This window comes from Rana temporaria, chromosome 2 (assembly GCF_905171775.1).
Source record: "Rana temporaria chromosome 2, aRanTem1.1, whole genome shotgun sequence".
Classification (NCBI taxonomy): domain Eukaryota; kingdom Metazoa; phylum Chordata; class Amphibia; order Anura; family Ranidae; genus Rana; species Rana temporaria.
The window spans coordinates 338,498,711-338,515,123 of NC_053490.1; the positions used below are offsets into that span (position 1 = coordinate 338,498,711).

Here is a 16,413-nt window from a genome sequence, read left to right on the forward strand (position 1 = left end):
AAATAAAAAAAAAAAAAGAAATCCCTTATTTTCTGATCTAGTGCATTTTTCTTCCAGGACTGCCCACAGCTTGTACCCACAGAAGAGATCTTGATCCCAGTTGGGGAAGTGAAGCCAATCACGCTTAAGGCCAGAAACCTGCCCCAGCCACAATCAGGCCAGAGGGGTTATGAGTGTGTTCTAAACATACAGGGTGTGATGCACAGAATGCCTGCTTTGCGCTTCAACAGCTCTAGTGTCCAGTGCCAGAATAGTTCGGTGAGTATTTTTATGGAGGAAGTCAGCTACAATTGGCTGCAAAATGGCACTTATTTGGTTATTAAAGTGATATTAAAATCTTGTTTTTAATTTTTTTTTGCTTAAAAATAACAAACATGTTATACTTAACTGCTCTGTACAGTGTTTTTTCACAGAGCAGCCCCAATCTTCCTTGTCGGGTGCCTCATCGCCACTACTGCAGCTTGCTATGGGGGCACCCAAGCTGAGTCGCTGCTTTGTATGTTCATTCAGACATCGAACTGTGCCTCAGCTCCGCCCCCTCTCTCCCCTCATTGGCTCACTGACTTTGATTGACAGCAGCAGGAACCAATGGAGTCAGCTGCTGTCTCACCCAATAAGGCGGGAGAGTCCATGACAGCCAAGACTCTTGTGCAACATCACTGTATCGGGATAGTGCTCAGGTAAGTATTAGGGGGGCTGCTGCATAGAATGCAATAAGATAAAACCTTCTGCTTTTACAACCACTTAAGGCCTCATGCGCACTGGACATTGTTACAGCTGCTACTAGGGGCGTCTGGTGTTTTTTATTCCTGCCTTTAAACTCCTCTACATGTTAGTCTATGTGTCCATGCACACATAGGCTTTTAGTAGTGTTTAGTGGCAAGAGGGTTTAGAGGCAGGAAAAAAAACACTGCCAGTGCAACCAGGAGCAGCAAAGTTTTAGCAGAAAAAACACTTGACCCTGCGAAACGCGCCTAAATGCTAGATGTGTTCAGCACTTCAGCATTTAATCATTTTAATGGCCAGAATAAATAAAAATTCTTGCCAATGAAATAAATTCCCAAACACCAAACATTGCTAAACTCTGCTAAACTGGTTTGAAAAAACGCAGCTACAGTGAGTTTTTAAAATAAAGTATGAAAAACAATGTAGTGTCAATCTACACAATCACAGTAGTGCAAAAGAACTATAACATGTTTTAAAAAAGTGTCTATAATAAAATCTAAAATATTTGTCTATCATAAATTAATTATTTCTAATATCAAAAAGAATCAATTGTAAAAATTCTAAAAATCAATTGTGATATTTGAATTCATTACTTTTTTTATTATGGAAACCTTTTGCGTGACTGTGATTATGTAATTTGACACTACATCATTTTTCACCCTTTATTTTATTATTTGCATTTTAAGTAGCAGCAGGTATATTTATATTTAATTTAATAGTGCAGTGCTTATATGAGAATAAGGTGAGTTTTTAGCGCTGATTTTCCCCTGTCAGGAGAAACTGCATTTTACGATAAACAGTGTGCATGAGGCCTAAGCATTTTCTAAAGAAAGCAGCTCTAATCTACATAGTTTGCAATAAAATTAAACTGCTGTTGCGTTTCTAACCTTAAGCATCGTAAATTATAAATATGTTTTGCAAGAATTGCCAAGTTTTTCTGGTCTTTCGGTGCTGCAGCCTGGGGGTTGGTCACTTCGAGGAAAAAGACAGCAACCCGACAAAAGGGTTGCAACCAAATGCTAATTCACAGCAGGTTGATAAAACAGAGCGGGAAAGTCTTATCTATCTTTGTAAGTCCCTGCTCATTTCAGCAGAATTCTTAATACAGTTGCTCCTGGCAGTGCAGCATATGGTCTGCAGGAGACAGAAGCAAACCGCAAAAAAAAGTAAATAAACACTTTCACTGAACAAACAGCTGCAGGAAGTATTTTCAATGTATGAAGTGTAGATGCATGAATATGTGAATGAATATCATGTATCATTATACTAACCACTATATTTATGGAGGCGGCAAGAGTTTTATACTTTTGATCAAAGTACAATATGCCATATTTAATCACTACATGGCTATGTATTGATATAATAGATTTTTAATTAAGTCAATACAAAGAGCTCATACACAGCAGCTAGCAGGCTTTTCTTTTGGGATAAAACTCTGTATGAAAAACACCGTTTTGTCTGGGGTTTGGCATCCAATGCTTAATGTAACTAGCTGACAGGTATATATGAAAACACAAAAAAATTCTAGACTAAGAAATATAATAATTTGGTACAGCACAACGATAGGACATTTTTTTTTTTTTTTTTTTTTCGATAGGACATTTTAACCGGTTCCTGACCGAGTCATGTACATATACTGCAGCACAATTGCACCGCTGCGTGAAACCCTGTGCAGGTACGGTGTTCCTTTTAAGAGCCGCTGCACGGCGGGGGACCCGATGCGCGTGGCAGGTGGCCTCAATCGCCGCTGGCCACGCTTGTTCGCATGCAATCACGGGTATTTGTGTGTCTAAACACACAAATCCCTGTGCTGTCATAGGAGAGGAGACATGTTGATTTGTTCCTAGTAAGTAGGAACAGCAAAACGTCTCCTCTCCTACTCAGTCCTATCCCCATACAGTTAGAACACACTGAGAAAACTCACATTTAACCCCTTGATCGCCCCTAGTGTTAACCCCTTCCCTACCAGTGGCATTTACACAGTCATCAGTGCATTTTTATAGCACTGATCCCTGTATAAATGTCATTGGTCCCAAAAATGTGTCAAAAGTGTCCGATCTGTCTGCCACAATGTCGCAGATCACCGCTATTACCAGTAAAAAAAAAGCGATAAAAATGTATTCCCATAGTTTTTAGGCGCTATAACTTTTGCACAAACCAATCAATATACACTTATTGCGTTTTTTTTTTTTTTTTACCAGAAATATGTAGAAAAATATATATTGGCCTAAACTGATGAATAAATACGTCTTTTAAAAAAAAAATTGGGGGTATTTATTATAGCAAAAATGTATTACAAAATATTGTTTGTTTGTTTTTTCAAAATTATCACTCTTTTTGTGTATAGTGCAAAAAAAATACAAAAAAAAACTGCAGAGGTGATTAAATAGCACCAAAAGAAAGCTCTATTTGTGGGGAAAAAGGATGCAAATTTAGTTTGGGTACAGCATTGGATGGCCGTAAAATTACCAGTTAAAGGGCACAGTGCCAAATTGTAAAAAGTGCTCTGGTCAGGAAGGGGGTAAAAGCTTCTGGGGCTGAAGTGGTTAAGATCATCTATACACTCCCCATTGCCCTTGTTAACATCAGCAAGATTTGCCTGCTGCTAATAACAGCCATAACAACAGTGTTTGTTTTATTATACCAGCTTTGAAAAGTACAAGTATTATATAATTAAAGCGGAACGTCAGTCATTTTCTCAACCTTCCTTCTAATAAATCTTCTGCTCTTGTTGTTTTAACTTTGGATAGTAAAACATTTTTTTCTGCTAGGCAATACCTTATACAGCCCAATTCTTTGTCTGGAAAAAAGCCTAGGCTATGACATCATGCATAGCTCTCTCTCTCTCACTCTCGTGAGCGTTTGCCAGGAAGGCAGGGGGGTTGAGTCATAAGAGCGCTAAGAGCTGCAGGTCTGGAGGCGTGCCTTTTGTGTGTCTGTGTAAATCCAGGAAGTGAACAGGCAGCAGCTTCAGCTGCCCACAGTTAAAGCGGGAGTTCACCGTAAAAAAATGTTTTAACCTTAGATGGATGCTCATTTTGTCTAGGGGAATCGGCTATTTTTTTTAAAATCGAACCTGTACTTACCGTTTTAGAGCGCAATCTTCTCCGCCGCTTCCAGGTATGGTCTTCGGGACTGGGCGTTCCTATTTTGATTGACAGTCTTCCGAAAGGCTTCCGACAATCGCATCCATCGCGTCACGAGTAGCCGAAAGAAGCCGAACGTCGGTGCGGCTCTATATGGCGCCTGCGCACCGACGTTCGGCTACTTTCGGAAAATCGTGACGTGATGGATGCGACCGTCGGAAGCCTTTCGGAAGACTGTCAATCAAAATAGGAACGCCCAGTCCCTTAGAAAACGGTAAGTACAGCTTCTATTTAAAAAAAACTAGCCGATTCCCCGAGACAAAATGGGCATCCATCTAAGGTTAAAAATTGTAATTTCCGGGTGAACCTCCACTTTAAAATGGTTGCAGCCAGACTCGGTGGAGGGTAAGTACAGAATCGCAGTATATATAAAATATTATGCAAAGTGGTTGGAGGGAAGCTTCAGAATAGCAAATATGTTTTTATTACAAATTATGTGAGCAGACTGCAGTTCCTCTTTAATACTATATTACTAGGTAGTTGGGAACATATAAAGGTCCAGAAAGGATAAAAATTGTTTTAAATATTATTATGCAAGTCTCGAGCAAGAGTTCCATTTTTTAATGTGTCTTTCCTATACATCATGTAATTTTAAGAAACAGTGTAACATTAAAAACATTTCAATAAAAGCACATACCTGTGAAGCAGAGTGTACATACTTATCTTTTTTGCCACCCGCTCAATGCTGAGAAGCTTCCTTGAAAGTTTGCTGGGAAACTGACACTTCTGGAACTGTCAGTCTCCTGGGATCCCACAGCTTTCCACGGATTCCTCCCTCTGACTTGCAAAGCAGTTGTGAGAGGTTTTACCTTCCAAAGGATTTGTATTTCCCTCTATCTATCCCTGATATTTACTCTAGCATTTCATTGAGATCTCACTTAAAACAAATAGGGGGTACTTGACAAAAATAGGGACTCTAAACCAATAACTTACTGTTATTTCTCAAAACCAGACCATACACACCTACCCTGGAAATGACACTAGACACAAGAATTAAGTATTTAAAAAGCTCTTACATTATAGTATTTTATTTTATTTTTACCAATAATAATTCCAGCTTGTTGGTCCATAATAACAATGCTAGCACTGGGGTAGTTCAATATTGAGGCATATCTGTATGATACAGTACAAAATACCTTTAAAGGGTAACCCCACTTTCATGGGTAAATAAAAATGGCGTATAAAAAAACAATTGTGACACAAGTCATGTTGTAATTGAGTGTTATTAAAAAGTAGTTTTCCTTTTTAGTCTGCAGCCGCTGTAATTTTCGATAAATGCAATATGGCTACCTAGAGGTGTTCTGTACACAGAATGTGTACAGAACGCTCCCCCAGAAATGTCATTTCCTGCTTGTGTAATTGGCTCACTGATTTTCCCATATGTCTACACTAAGATACAAGTCAGATTTTGGGCATCCCCCTGCAGCAAAAATTTCATTTTTTGTGAGATACTCCCAATAGGAATAGGATCCCACGTCTAAAGGGATGCAGATCCAGCAGCTTTCCTCATCCGAGCCCTACAGCTGCAGCAGCTGATTGATAATTGAATGAAACCACTCCCATTAGACTCACCTAGCACAGGGGCACAGAGGAACAAACAGCTATTTCTCCAGAATAACTAAAGGTAGGAATCTGCAACAAAGTTTGTTAAAATCCTTGAAATGTACATACTGTAGATCACACAGAGGAGAATGTTTTTTTTTTTTCTCAACAAAAGTGGAGTTACGCTTTAAATACCCTGTCTATCTATACAAAGATCTTTATGTGAGCATTGGTATATTTGTAGCGAGAAGTCAAATCAGAATACCCCAGTATTCATAGGTTAAATAGTAGTAGTCCTGAGCAAATAAGTTCCTGTGCTCCAGTATACATTAGACTGGCCCAGATCAAGCACAAATTGTTTAGTTATATTCTCATTGATTTGAATTTCTAGACAGAGCGACAGAAGAATGCCATGCCTTTCTTTGTCCACTAATCTAAGGGCCCATTCACACTATGTGCAGTTACCTGCGTATTTCTTCATGGATAAACACAGGTAAGTGCAATGACACACATAAAACAATAGTTTTGTATGTGTCATATTCACAGAAGAACATGTTTTTTCTCTGTGTTCCAGAGCTGTGCGATATAATGCAACATGATTGCATAATATCGCACCAAAACAGTTTGGGGCTTTTATGCGTATGAACACTCTGTTAAATCGCATATAATGAAAGTTTTAGTCTGGGTTTAATAACACTTTAACTGCAGCCCAAAACGACTGCTGCCCGCAAACTAAAGTTCTCTGGCTTAGTGTGCGAGCAAGTTTGAACAGGCTCTAAGGCTGATGTGATGTCCATTTAACATGGTTTCCTATGGAACACGTTCTGTAGTGAAAATCTGCAAAATGCAAAAAATGCAAAAAGCACTAAAAATGTATAGGTGTGAATTCAGTCTAAGTCTGTCAGAATACATCATCCATTACTTTCAGGAGATGCCAATACCTCACTATGAAAAACCATTAAGCAGCGTTGTATGATTTTATGAAGAAGGTCTTTTTTAATTTCAGTTTTTTATTTGATGCCATTTGATGCCCAATTGAAGTCACAGAAATAGATATGCAGCCAGATAGATATTGTAACCTTCATTTTTATGGTTTTACCTCTACTGTTCTTGCCAGGGTGTCTAAATATGATTGCACAGTCTAATAGTGTAACATCTATGATGCTACTTCTCTGATACAAACCCCGTTCTGTCCTATTCAGACAGCTGCGCTTAGTTTTGCAAGTTACCCGCGTCACTTCCGGTGCGCGGGCATGTGCGTTCCACGCTGGAACGCGGAAGTGCGACCAGCGTCTTTTCCAAATTTCCCCGCGAATTCCCGGCTATTTAAACCCCCAGAGATGATGGCAGAGTGTTCCGTTATTTTGTCGGATACCTGCCGTCACCTTGGAACACCCTGCCTACACGCTCCACCTCAGACGCCTCCAGAGACCAGTCCTCACCTACAGCCACCAGCGCTTGGACCGCACTGACCTCAGAGGACTTTACCTGACATCCACTGACCCTTCTAAAACATCTTCACTGCTGACACCCTCTATACATACAGGATCCTAATCCCCATGGACTACTGCTCTCAGCAGAACCGCAAGTATCTTTGATAATTAGTCTGTTTATCTGTCAGCATTGTTACTAAGTATATAAACCCCATGGACTACTGCTCTCAGCAGAACCTCAAGTATCTTGATATTTAATCTGATTACCTACCAACATTGTTACTAGTTACATTGGTGATTACTGAAGTCTCACACTACTCATGTCTCATGATATTTACGGACTATATCTATATCTATTATCTACTCTAATGTGAAGTAACATTAGTTCCTATCTACTGTGGATGTTCATATAGTTATATCATTATCTCAACACCTGCTTTATAGTCCACATAAAACAGTATCCTCATTAATCTCTTCTCTTCAGCTTATGAGGTAATAAGCTAGTTTAAGTTGGTATCGGTAAGAGGATATGATGATTTAACCCCAAACTTTCTAACTGTATAGAGAGTGACCTGGTGGTTAGACCTGACAAGCCTCTGCAGCTGCGATCCAAACACAATAAATAACATTCCACGGCAGTAAATAAAAACATTCCTTACAAATAGGCACCAGAAAAGACCCCAGTAGTCTTTGTAATTTACATGGGGCTTGGTCGGATACACCCTATCCCTCTCTGCATGTACATTTTCTGTGAGAGAGCTTAGAGGAATGTCTTGGTTATTACTTTAAATGAGATCTATAGTTATAGCCTATCTTTTTATTTTATTACATCAGCATTGTAATAGCAGTACAAATGATAGTTTTTTCTGACAATCCAATATAATTTTTTTTTTTTTTTTAAATCTCCATTCTCCATTCATATTTTGAGTGATAGAAACACTTATCAAAACTGCCTGGATTCCCTAAATAAGTTTCACCTTATCCTCTGATCATTTCTTTCATATTCTTTAGATTTGCATATCCTATATTACTGTACCTTGCTGCCTGCAGGAAGTGATTCCTGTACTGCCTCCTAAAAGCTCAGGCTCTGTGAAATATTTAACAGGGCGTAACAAATATCTGTCACAGAATATAAATGTGTGCCGCCTTACAGTCAGCTTCCCACTGCGCATGTGCGAGCTGTGCTTTTTCTGAATGGTCTCACAGCCTTCTGGGACATGTGACGTGTTGATTGGTGTGGTGATCTGACTGAAAGTGGGAGCAGGTACCTGTCAAAACCCCCCCCCCCCCCCCCCCCCACCACCACCAAATAATTAAGTGCAAACACCTAAAGGGGAAGTTCCACTTTAAGTTTGCAGACAGTTGTTCCTGTAACGTTGTTGAGAGATAATCGTATATAGCACATCCGTGTAGTGTAGACCCGAGATTTGGCATGGATCCAAACTTTGCATAACTGAATCTGGGCAAGCTGTATATATGTTCTTATAAATGTCACGGCTTCTATCTCTAGGTAGTCAGGCTGAAAGTTCAGTTCACTGTAGTATCAGTTAGCTTTTAATTCTGCACATATATTTCCCTTACAGCGGTTCTAACTTCATGTTCACTTTGTTTTCAGTATTTTTATGAGGGAATGGATATAAGTGACCTGCCTGTGGTTTTCTCGGTCGTCTGGAATGGAAATTTCATCATTGACAATCCACATGATATCAAAGGTAAAAAATAAAAATAAAAGCAAATATTCTCATTTCACACTGATTTTAAATAGCAAACTTAGAAAATAAAATGTACTACCTAAATAAACCAGGTAAGCATGTTACCCATAGATACATTGTGCTGGTAACCCTATGGATAGTACTAGTTTTCAAGTAAAACTAGGGTCAAAAAGACCCAGATCTCTCATTTACCCTTAAAAGCAAAAGATTTTTTTTTTCTTACACTTTTGACTTTAAAAAAACGAAACAAAAAAAATCATGCCTTTAACCAATTAACCACCAGCCGCCGTCCAAAAACGGCGGCAAGGTGGTTGCTTAACTGGGGGTCGCCGTTCTGAAACGGCGCCCAGCAGAAGCAGTAATGTGCGCCGCCTCGGGCGCGCACACAGAAAATTCTGTGCGCGCCGGGTCTATGAGACCCGGCGCTACACAGATCAAGGTAATTGACCAGTAACAGCGGTCTTTTACCATGTGATCGCGCCGTCCAATGACGGAGCGATCACATGTAAACAAACCGGCGTCTTTTGAAGACGCCGGTTCCTCCCTCCTCTCTCTGTACCGAGCGGAACACTGTGAGAGGGGGGAGCGCGGGTGTCAGCAGCGCTGTGGATGGATCTGTGACTATTGCAGTCACAGATCCATCCATCCCTGCTCAGCTATCCCTGAAACCCCTTGCAATACTGTGTATTACCCCCTACAATACTCTGCAATACCCCCCCTGCACAATACTCTGCATACCCCCCTGCGCAATACTCTGCATACCCCCGGCAATACTCTGCATACCCCCCTGTGCAATACTCTGCATACCCCCCTGCGAAATACTCTGCATACCCCCCCTGCGCAATACTCTGCATACCCCCCCTGCGCAATACTCTGCATTACTCCCCGGCAATACTCTGCATTACTCCCCGGCAATACTCTGCAATACCCCAGCGCAATTACTCTGCAATACCCCTGCGCAATTACTCTGCAATACCCCCCGCACCAATAATCTGCAATACCCCCGCACCAATACTCTGCAATACCCACGCACCAATACTCTGCAATACCCCGCACCAATACTCTGCAATATCCACGCACCAATACTCTGCAATACCCCCGCACCAATACTCTGCAATACCCCCGCACCAATACTCTGCAATACCCCCGCACCAATACTCTGCAATACCCCCGCACCAATACTCTGCAATACCCCCGCACCAATACTCTGCAATACCCCCGCACCAATACTCTGCATACCCCCCTGCGCAATACTCTGCATACCCCCCTGCGTAATACTCTGCATTACTCCCCGGCAATACTCTGCAATACCCCAGCGCAATTACTCTGCAATACCCCCCGCACCAATACTCTGCAATACCCCCGCACCATACTCTGCAATACCCCCGCACCATACTCTGCAATACCCCCGCACCAATACTCTGCAATACCCCCGCACCAATACTCTGCAATACCAAGCGTGTGCAATTTTGAAGGGTGACATGTTGGGTATCTATTGACTCGGCGTAACTTCATCTTTCATATTATGCAAAAACATTGGGCTAACTTTAATGTTTTTTTTTTTTTAAAAGCACAAAACCGTTTTATTTAAAAAAAAACGCATTCGAAACAATTGCTGCGAAAATAACGTGCGCGATAAAAAGTTGCAACGACCGCCATTGTATTGTCTAGGGTTTTTGCTAAAAAAGCATATATAATGTTTTGGGTTTCTATGTAATTTTCTAGCAAATAAATGATGATTTTTCCATGTAGGAGAGGAATGTCAGAATTGGTCTGGGTGCTTTAGAACGCCTGATGGTGCTCCCTGCATGTTGGGCCTCTGTATGTGGCCACGCTATGTAAAAGTCTCACACATGTGGTATCGCCATACTCGGGAGGAATAGCAGAATGTGTTTTGGGGTGTAATTAGTGGTATGCATATGCTGTGTGTGAGAAATAACCTGCGAATATGAACATTTTGTGAAAAAAAATAAATCTTGATTTTGCAAAGAATTGTGGGAAAAAATTACAACTTCAAACTCACCATGCCTCTTTCTAAATACCTTGGAATGTCTTCTTTCCAAAAAGGGGTCATTTGGGGGGGTATTTGTACTTTTCTGGCATGTTAGGGTCTCAAGAAATGAGAGAGGCCATCAGTACTTCAGGTGTGATCAAATTGATAAATTTTCAGTAATTGGTACCATAGCTTGTAGACCCTATAACTTTCACCCAGACTAAATAATATCCAAATTTTTTTTTTTTAACCAAAGATATGTAGCAGTATACATTTTAGGCCAAATTTATGAAGAAAAATTCATTTTTTGCAAAAAAAATTAATAGAAATGAAGAAAAATTCATTTTTTTTCAAAATTTTCGTTCTTTTTTCATTTATAGCGAAAAAAATAAAAACCACAGAGGTGATCAAATACCACCAAAAGAAAGCTCTATTTGTGGGAAAAAAAGGACAAAAATTTCATTTGGTTACAGTGTTGTATGACTGAGTTATTGTCATTCAAAATGTGAGAGCACTGAAAGCTGAAAATTGGTCTGGTTATTAAGTGGGTTTAAGTGCCCAGTTGTCAAGTGGTTAAAGCGAAAGTAAACTCATCGATTTAACAGTTTAAAGAACCTGGTACATTGCGGGTATGTGGCGGGAATATGACTGTCACATTGGTTGTGTTCTCAACCGAACTATCAAACCATCCAATGGCTGATCACATGTGCAGCATCATGGCAGCTGAAGATAAAACAGAGGCCAAAATGGCAGCTTCTTTGGCTGAAAACATTAGAAGGGTTTACTTCCACTTTAAGCCCGAGAACCAGAAGTGAGAAGATCGCTCCGGTCCTCCAAGGGCAAAGAGCCAAATGTGGGCTATCTTGCCCTCACTCAACTTCCTGCCTAGCCATCCGGAAGCTATGTATGTCATCTCGTGCCAAATCAACAGCTGGGATCCCTTTTATTGGAAAGCTGCCTGCCTAATGAAAACAAAGTTGTTAGGGTTATGGCAGCTAGCTTAGGGGATGATGTATTAAAATGCACATCACTTAATTGCACTTGCTTATGACATATTACAGCATTTAAAGATTTAATTATTTTATTTTTACATTTTTCGTTCTTCCTATAGTTCATCTATACAAATGTTCGGCTCAAAGAGAAAGCTGTGGTCTCTGCCTCAAAGCTGATCATAAATATGAATGTGGATGGTGCATTGGGGAAGGACGGTGTACCCTGCAACATCATTGTATATCTAACCAAAACCGGTGGCTGGACTGGTCCAGTAGGAATGTAAAGTGCACCAACCCACGCATTACTGAGGTTTGTAATAGGCTATTTTATTATGAATATGTAATAGATAAAATTTGCTTTGTATCTGCTCATGGGTTAGCCTGTGTGACCATATAAACCTTTTGATTTCTGTAATCTTTTCACATCTTTTTTTCATGATTATCATCTTAAAAGCATTTCCACATATCCTGTCTTCTCATTGCTCCTGTATTAACTGTTTAAAGGGGTTGTATACCCTCATGTTTTTTTACCTTAATGCATCCTAACCTCCTGGGCGGTGTTCCCGAGTCTGACTCGGGGTGAGATTTTTGGGCTAGGATCGGTAACCCCGAGTCAGACTCGGGCTCGCCTCGCTGGATGTACAGGGAGTTTTACTTACCTTGTCCCTGGATCCAGCGATGCCACCGCGCTGTGTGAGCGAGCAGGTCCTCGCTCGATTCACACAGTGCCTCCGTGTGACGCCGATCTCCGTTCCCTGCGAGGTTACGACGCACGGGGACGGAGAACGGCGCCAAATTCAAAAAAGTAAACAAACACTATACATACAGTATACTGTAATCTTATAGATTACAGTACTGTATGTAAAAAAAACACACCCCCATTGTCCCTAGTGGTCTGTCCTGTGTCATGCATGTCATTTTATATAATAAAAACGTTTCTTTCTCCCTGCAAACTGTAGATTGTCCATAGCAACCAAAAGTGTCCCTTTATGTCAAAAATAGTTTTAGATCAGCTAAAAAACAGCGATAATAAATTATAATCACTTGCAGAATTGTGCGATAGCGATTTGTGGGGAAATTCGTCATAAAAAAAAAAAATAATGACAGCAACAATTCTGCAACTGAGCAAATTTCAGTGATTTTGATTTGATTACATTATTGAATAATTTTTATTATAATTATATTATTATTTGTTATAATTATTTATAATTATTTATTATATTATAATTTATAATTTTGTTTTTAAAAAAATGTCATACCCGGGATGCCTATTAGAAGCTTGTTTGGTCAGATTTAAGTGAGTTATTTCTAAAAATGACAGACCTACAATATAAAACGCCAAATTTCCTTGCAAATAATGGTACCGCTTTCAGCATGTTTTTTCTGAAAGAATCATACCGCCAAGGAGGTTAAAGGATCACTAAAGGAATTTTTTTTTTTTAGCTAAATAGCTTCATTTACCTTACTGCAGTACTGGTTTCATGTCCTCATTGTTCGTTTTTGCTTTGAAGTTGCTTTAATTCTGCTGTGATCTCCACACTTCCTGCTTGTCTGGCTCCTTCTGAAAAATCTCATGGCAGCTTTTCACTGTGGTCCAAGCTGTGTGTCTAAAACTCCTCAGAACCAATCAGATTAATTTTAAAAACAAAACACTGCCCTGGATTTGTTTGTTTTTGTTCTGTGGGTCTCTTTACTTCACATAAACATGAAACCAGTTTAAAAACTAAAGTGAAACTAAAGGCACATTATATGATAGAATTTAATCTATTTTTAATCATTTTAAAATGGAATCCGTTAACTTTTATGTCTCTATACCCTGTAAACAGTAATTTCAGCAAAAAAAAATGTTTTCCTTTAGTGATCCTTTAAGGTGAAAGAACATCTGACACTTACCAGCCCCTCGTTTTACTTACCTGAGACCTAGAAAGTCCCACATCGAGAACGTGCTTGATGTTTCCCTGGGGTTCTCAGCTCCTCATTGGATAGATTGATAACAGCACAGCCATTGGCTCCTGCTGCTGTTAATCAAATCCAATGATGAGGGCACCGGGGGGCGGGGCCGTGTCCTGCACTTGGCAACTATGGACGCCAGAGCGCTTCCCATAGGGGGTTATCTGAGGCAGGGAGGAGCGTTCAGGGCCACACTGTGCAAAACTAGCTGCACAGTGGAGGTAATGACATGTTTGTTATTAAAAAAACAAAAAACAAACTTTAATACACTATACAACCTTATTGTACAATTTTCCCTTACACTTAATAAAAAAAATATGAGATCAAACCTTAACAACACTTTCAATTTGTATCCAATCAGGCAGGCAGGAAATTGTATAACATATGGCCAGCTTTACACACAATATCTACAAGCTAATAAAACTAATAATTAAATAAAAGTGATGTTCATGTTCAGCAACCAGATGAGGATGACTAAAATGTCTCTTTATTTCATCCAAGGAGTACACATGTTCCAAACAGAGCCAACACGAACATGTTTCAGCCTATCTAGACTTTGAGACTCTGAGATAACCAATTTTTGGTAAAATAATAAAGATGGTTTTACGTTGAGTAAATGTATACCCAATATGACACGCTTTAAAATTGGGCACACTCATGGAATGGCGACAAACTATGTCGCCATAGGTGAAGTTTAAAAGCTCCTACAGGTTACCAGTTTAGCGTTACAGAGGAGGTTGGGTGCTAAAATGATTGCTCTCGCCCTGATGTTCACGGCAATGCCTCACATGTGTGGTGCGATCAGTGTTTACGTATGCGTGTGGTTAATGTTTTATCACTTTTATTGCTGTTACAAGGAATATAAACATCCCTTATAACAGAAATAGGCAGTGACAGGTACTCTTTATGGAGAGAAGATCCCAGATCTCTCCTCTGCCCTTAAAGCATCTGATCACACCAAGATCAAATGCTTTGCCCATTTCAAAGTGGTGCTGTTTATATCCAGGAAACCAGACATGACATCGCTTCCTGTTGACTGTACCACAGAGATTATCAGGGACCTTCCAGTCCCCCATGATGTCTGTTCTAAGCAGAGTCTCTTTCATTCCAGACTCGCTTCTGGGTGCGGGAGATCCCACAGAGGCACCAGCGGGTGGCGGGAGGGAGAGGGGGGGGTGTCTGTTGTACCATGTACAGAACTTGTGTAAAAAAAAGTATTTTGTTCTCTGTGTATTTTTTTTATTTCTATGAAATACCTGATGATCCTGCCAGTAGGGGCGGACTGACAACTCATGGGGCCCCCGGGCAATAGGAGATTATGGGGCCCCTGGGCAATATGAGATTATGAGGCCCCCAGACAATAGATTATGGGGCCACAAAGTATACATGCACAGTATACATACACACAGAATACACATACACACATGAAAAGGTACTGGAGAGGCAGGGCAGCTATAATCTTGGGATTTAAAAAAAAACACAGATTTTTACATACTGTCCCTGGTTTCACTGAGGCTGGCAACCCTGATGGGGGCCCCCTAGTGACATGGTGTCCTCGGGCAGTGCCCGAGTGCCCGAATGGTCAGTCCGCCTCTGCCTGCCAGTTCCCCTGCTTTACTGTTTCAAACTGACCACACTAGGCACATATATCCCAGTGTGGTTAGTTTTCCGGCTGTTTTACCAAGATTTAAGCTGACATGCCCACTTGCACAGCTCTTCACCAGGAAGATCAGTGTGCTGCTCTGTATCTGCCTCCTGCTGACATGCCCCCCTGCAATCTCCAACCCCACCTCTCAAAGCCCCTTATGCACCTGAAAACAGAGGTAATGTGATCACTGATTAAAAAGAAAAAAAAATAGGTACCATATTTATCAGCGTATAATATGCACTTTTCCCCCCTGAAAACAGGGGGAAAATCGTGTGTGCTGGGATCTCGCAGTTACACACAGTCCTGCCTCCTGGACCTGCTCTTAGGATAGACGTCACATGTCCCGGCATTGGACCAGTGTTCTGTCTATCATAAGAGCCAGCCAAGAAGGTGGGACTGTATGTGACTGCGAGTGCTGAGTAAACAGGAAATTCCTCTGTGTAATCTGGCACAGATCAGGCTGCAATGATGGGCAATGGAGAGGCTGCATATGGGCACAGATCAGGCTGTAATAATGGGCAAAGAAGAGGCTGCATATGGCCACAGATCAGGCTGCAATGATGTACAGTAAGGGAAAAGGGAATAGCCGCTCCAGGTGGGAACCCAGATGAATATCCTCCGCTGCAGATAACTCAGGTGCAGGCAATGCACTTAGCAAAGCAGGAACAAGAATTGTCTCTGGACAGCCGCACTCTGAACAAATTGTAGCCTTTATTAAAAGAAGGACAACACTACAAGTCGCAGCAAAATGAAATAAAAACCTGACTGCTGACGTGTTTCGCACTGGCTAGGGCTATGACTAAGCACTAGTTTCAGTGCGAAACGTGTCAGCAGTCGGGTTTTTATTTCATTTTGCTGTGACTTGTAGTGCTGTCCTTCTTTTAACAAAGGCTACAATTTGTTCAGAGTGCGACTGTCCAGAGACAATTCTTGTTCCTGCAATGATGTACAGTGGTGAGGTTGCATTTATGGGCACTGGCGAGGCTGCAGATGGGCACTAATAAGGCTGCATTGCTGAGCGCTGACTCTTATTTTGCTTTAAAGCTCTTTATTTAAAATGTACATTTTTTTCCTGAAACTCCCCCCATGCAATTAAGGTGTGTGTTATACGCCTGTGCATGTTATACACTGATAAATAAGGTATTTATCATTTTTTAAATACAGTATATACACAAATGTTTTGCTTTGCATTGTTATATTAAATGTAATGGGTTGTTTTACGGTGTACGTTCAAATTTACTTTAAATGAGGGAAGTATTGCGTGCACAGGT

At 40.7% G+C, this 16,413-nt stretch overlaps 1 protein-coding gene across 1 annotated transcript in view; it reads left to right on the plus strand.

The window, feature by feature from the left end:
- PLXNA2 (plexin A2) overlaps nt 1-16,413 on the plus strand; it is a 479,392-nt gene that overhangs the window by 313,732 nt on the left and 149,247 nt on the right. Inside the window, exons 10-12 of the mRNA XM_040337525.1 lie at nt 58-258; nt 8,463-8,559; nt 11,664-11,854. Of these exons, the coding sequence (XP_040193459.1) occupies nt 58-258; nt 8,463-8,559; nt 11,664-11,854 (489 nt within the window). The remainder of the gene's footprint in view (nt 1-57; nt 259-8,462; nt 8,560-11,663; nt 11,855-16,413) is intronic.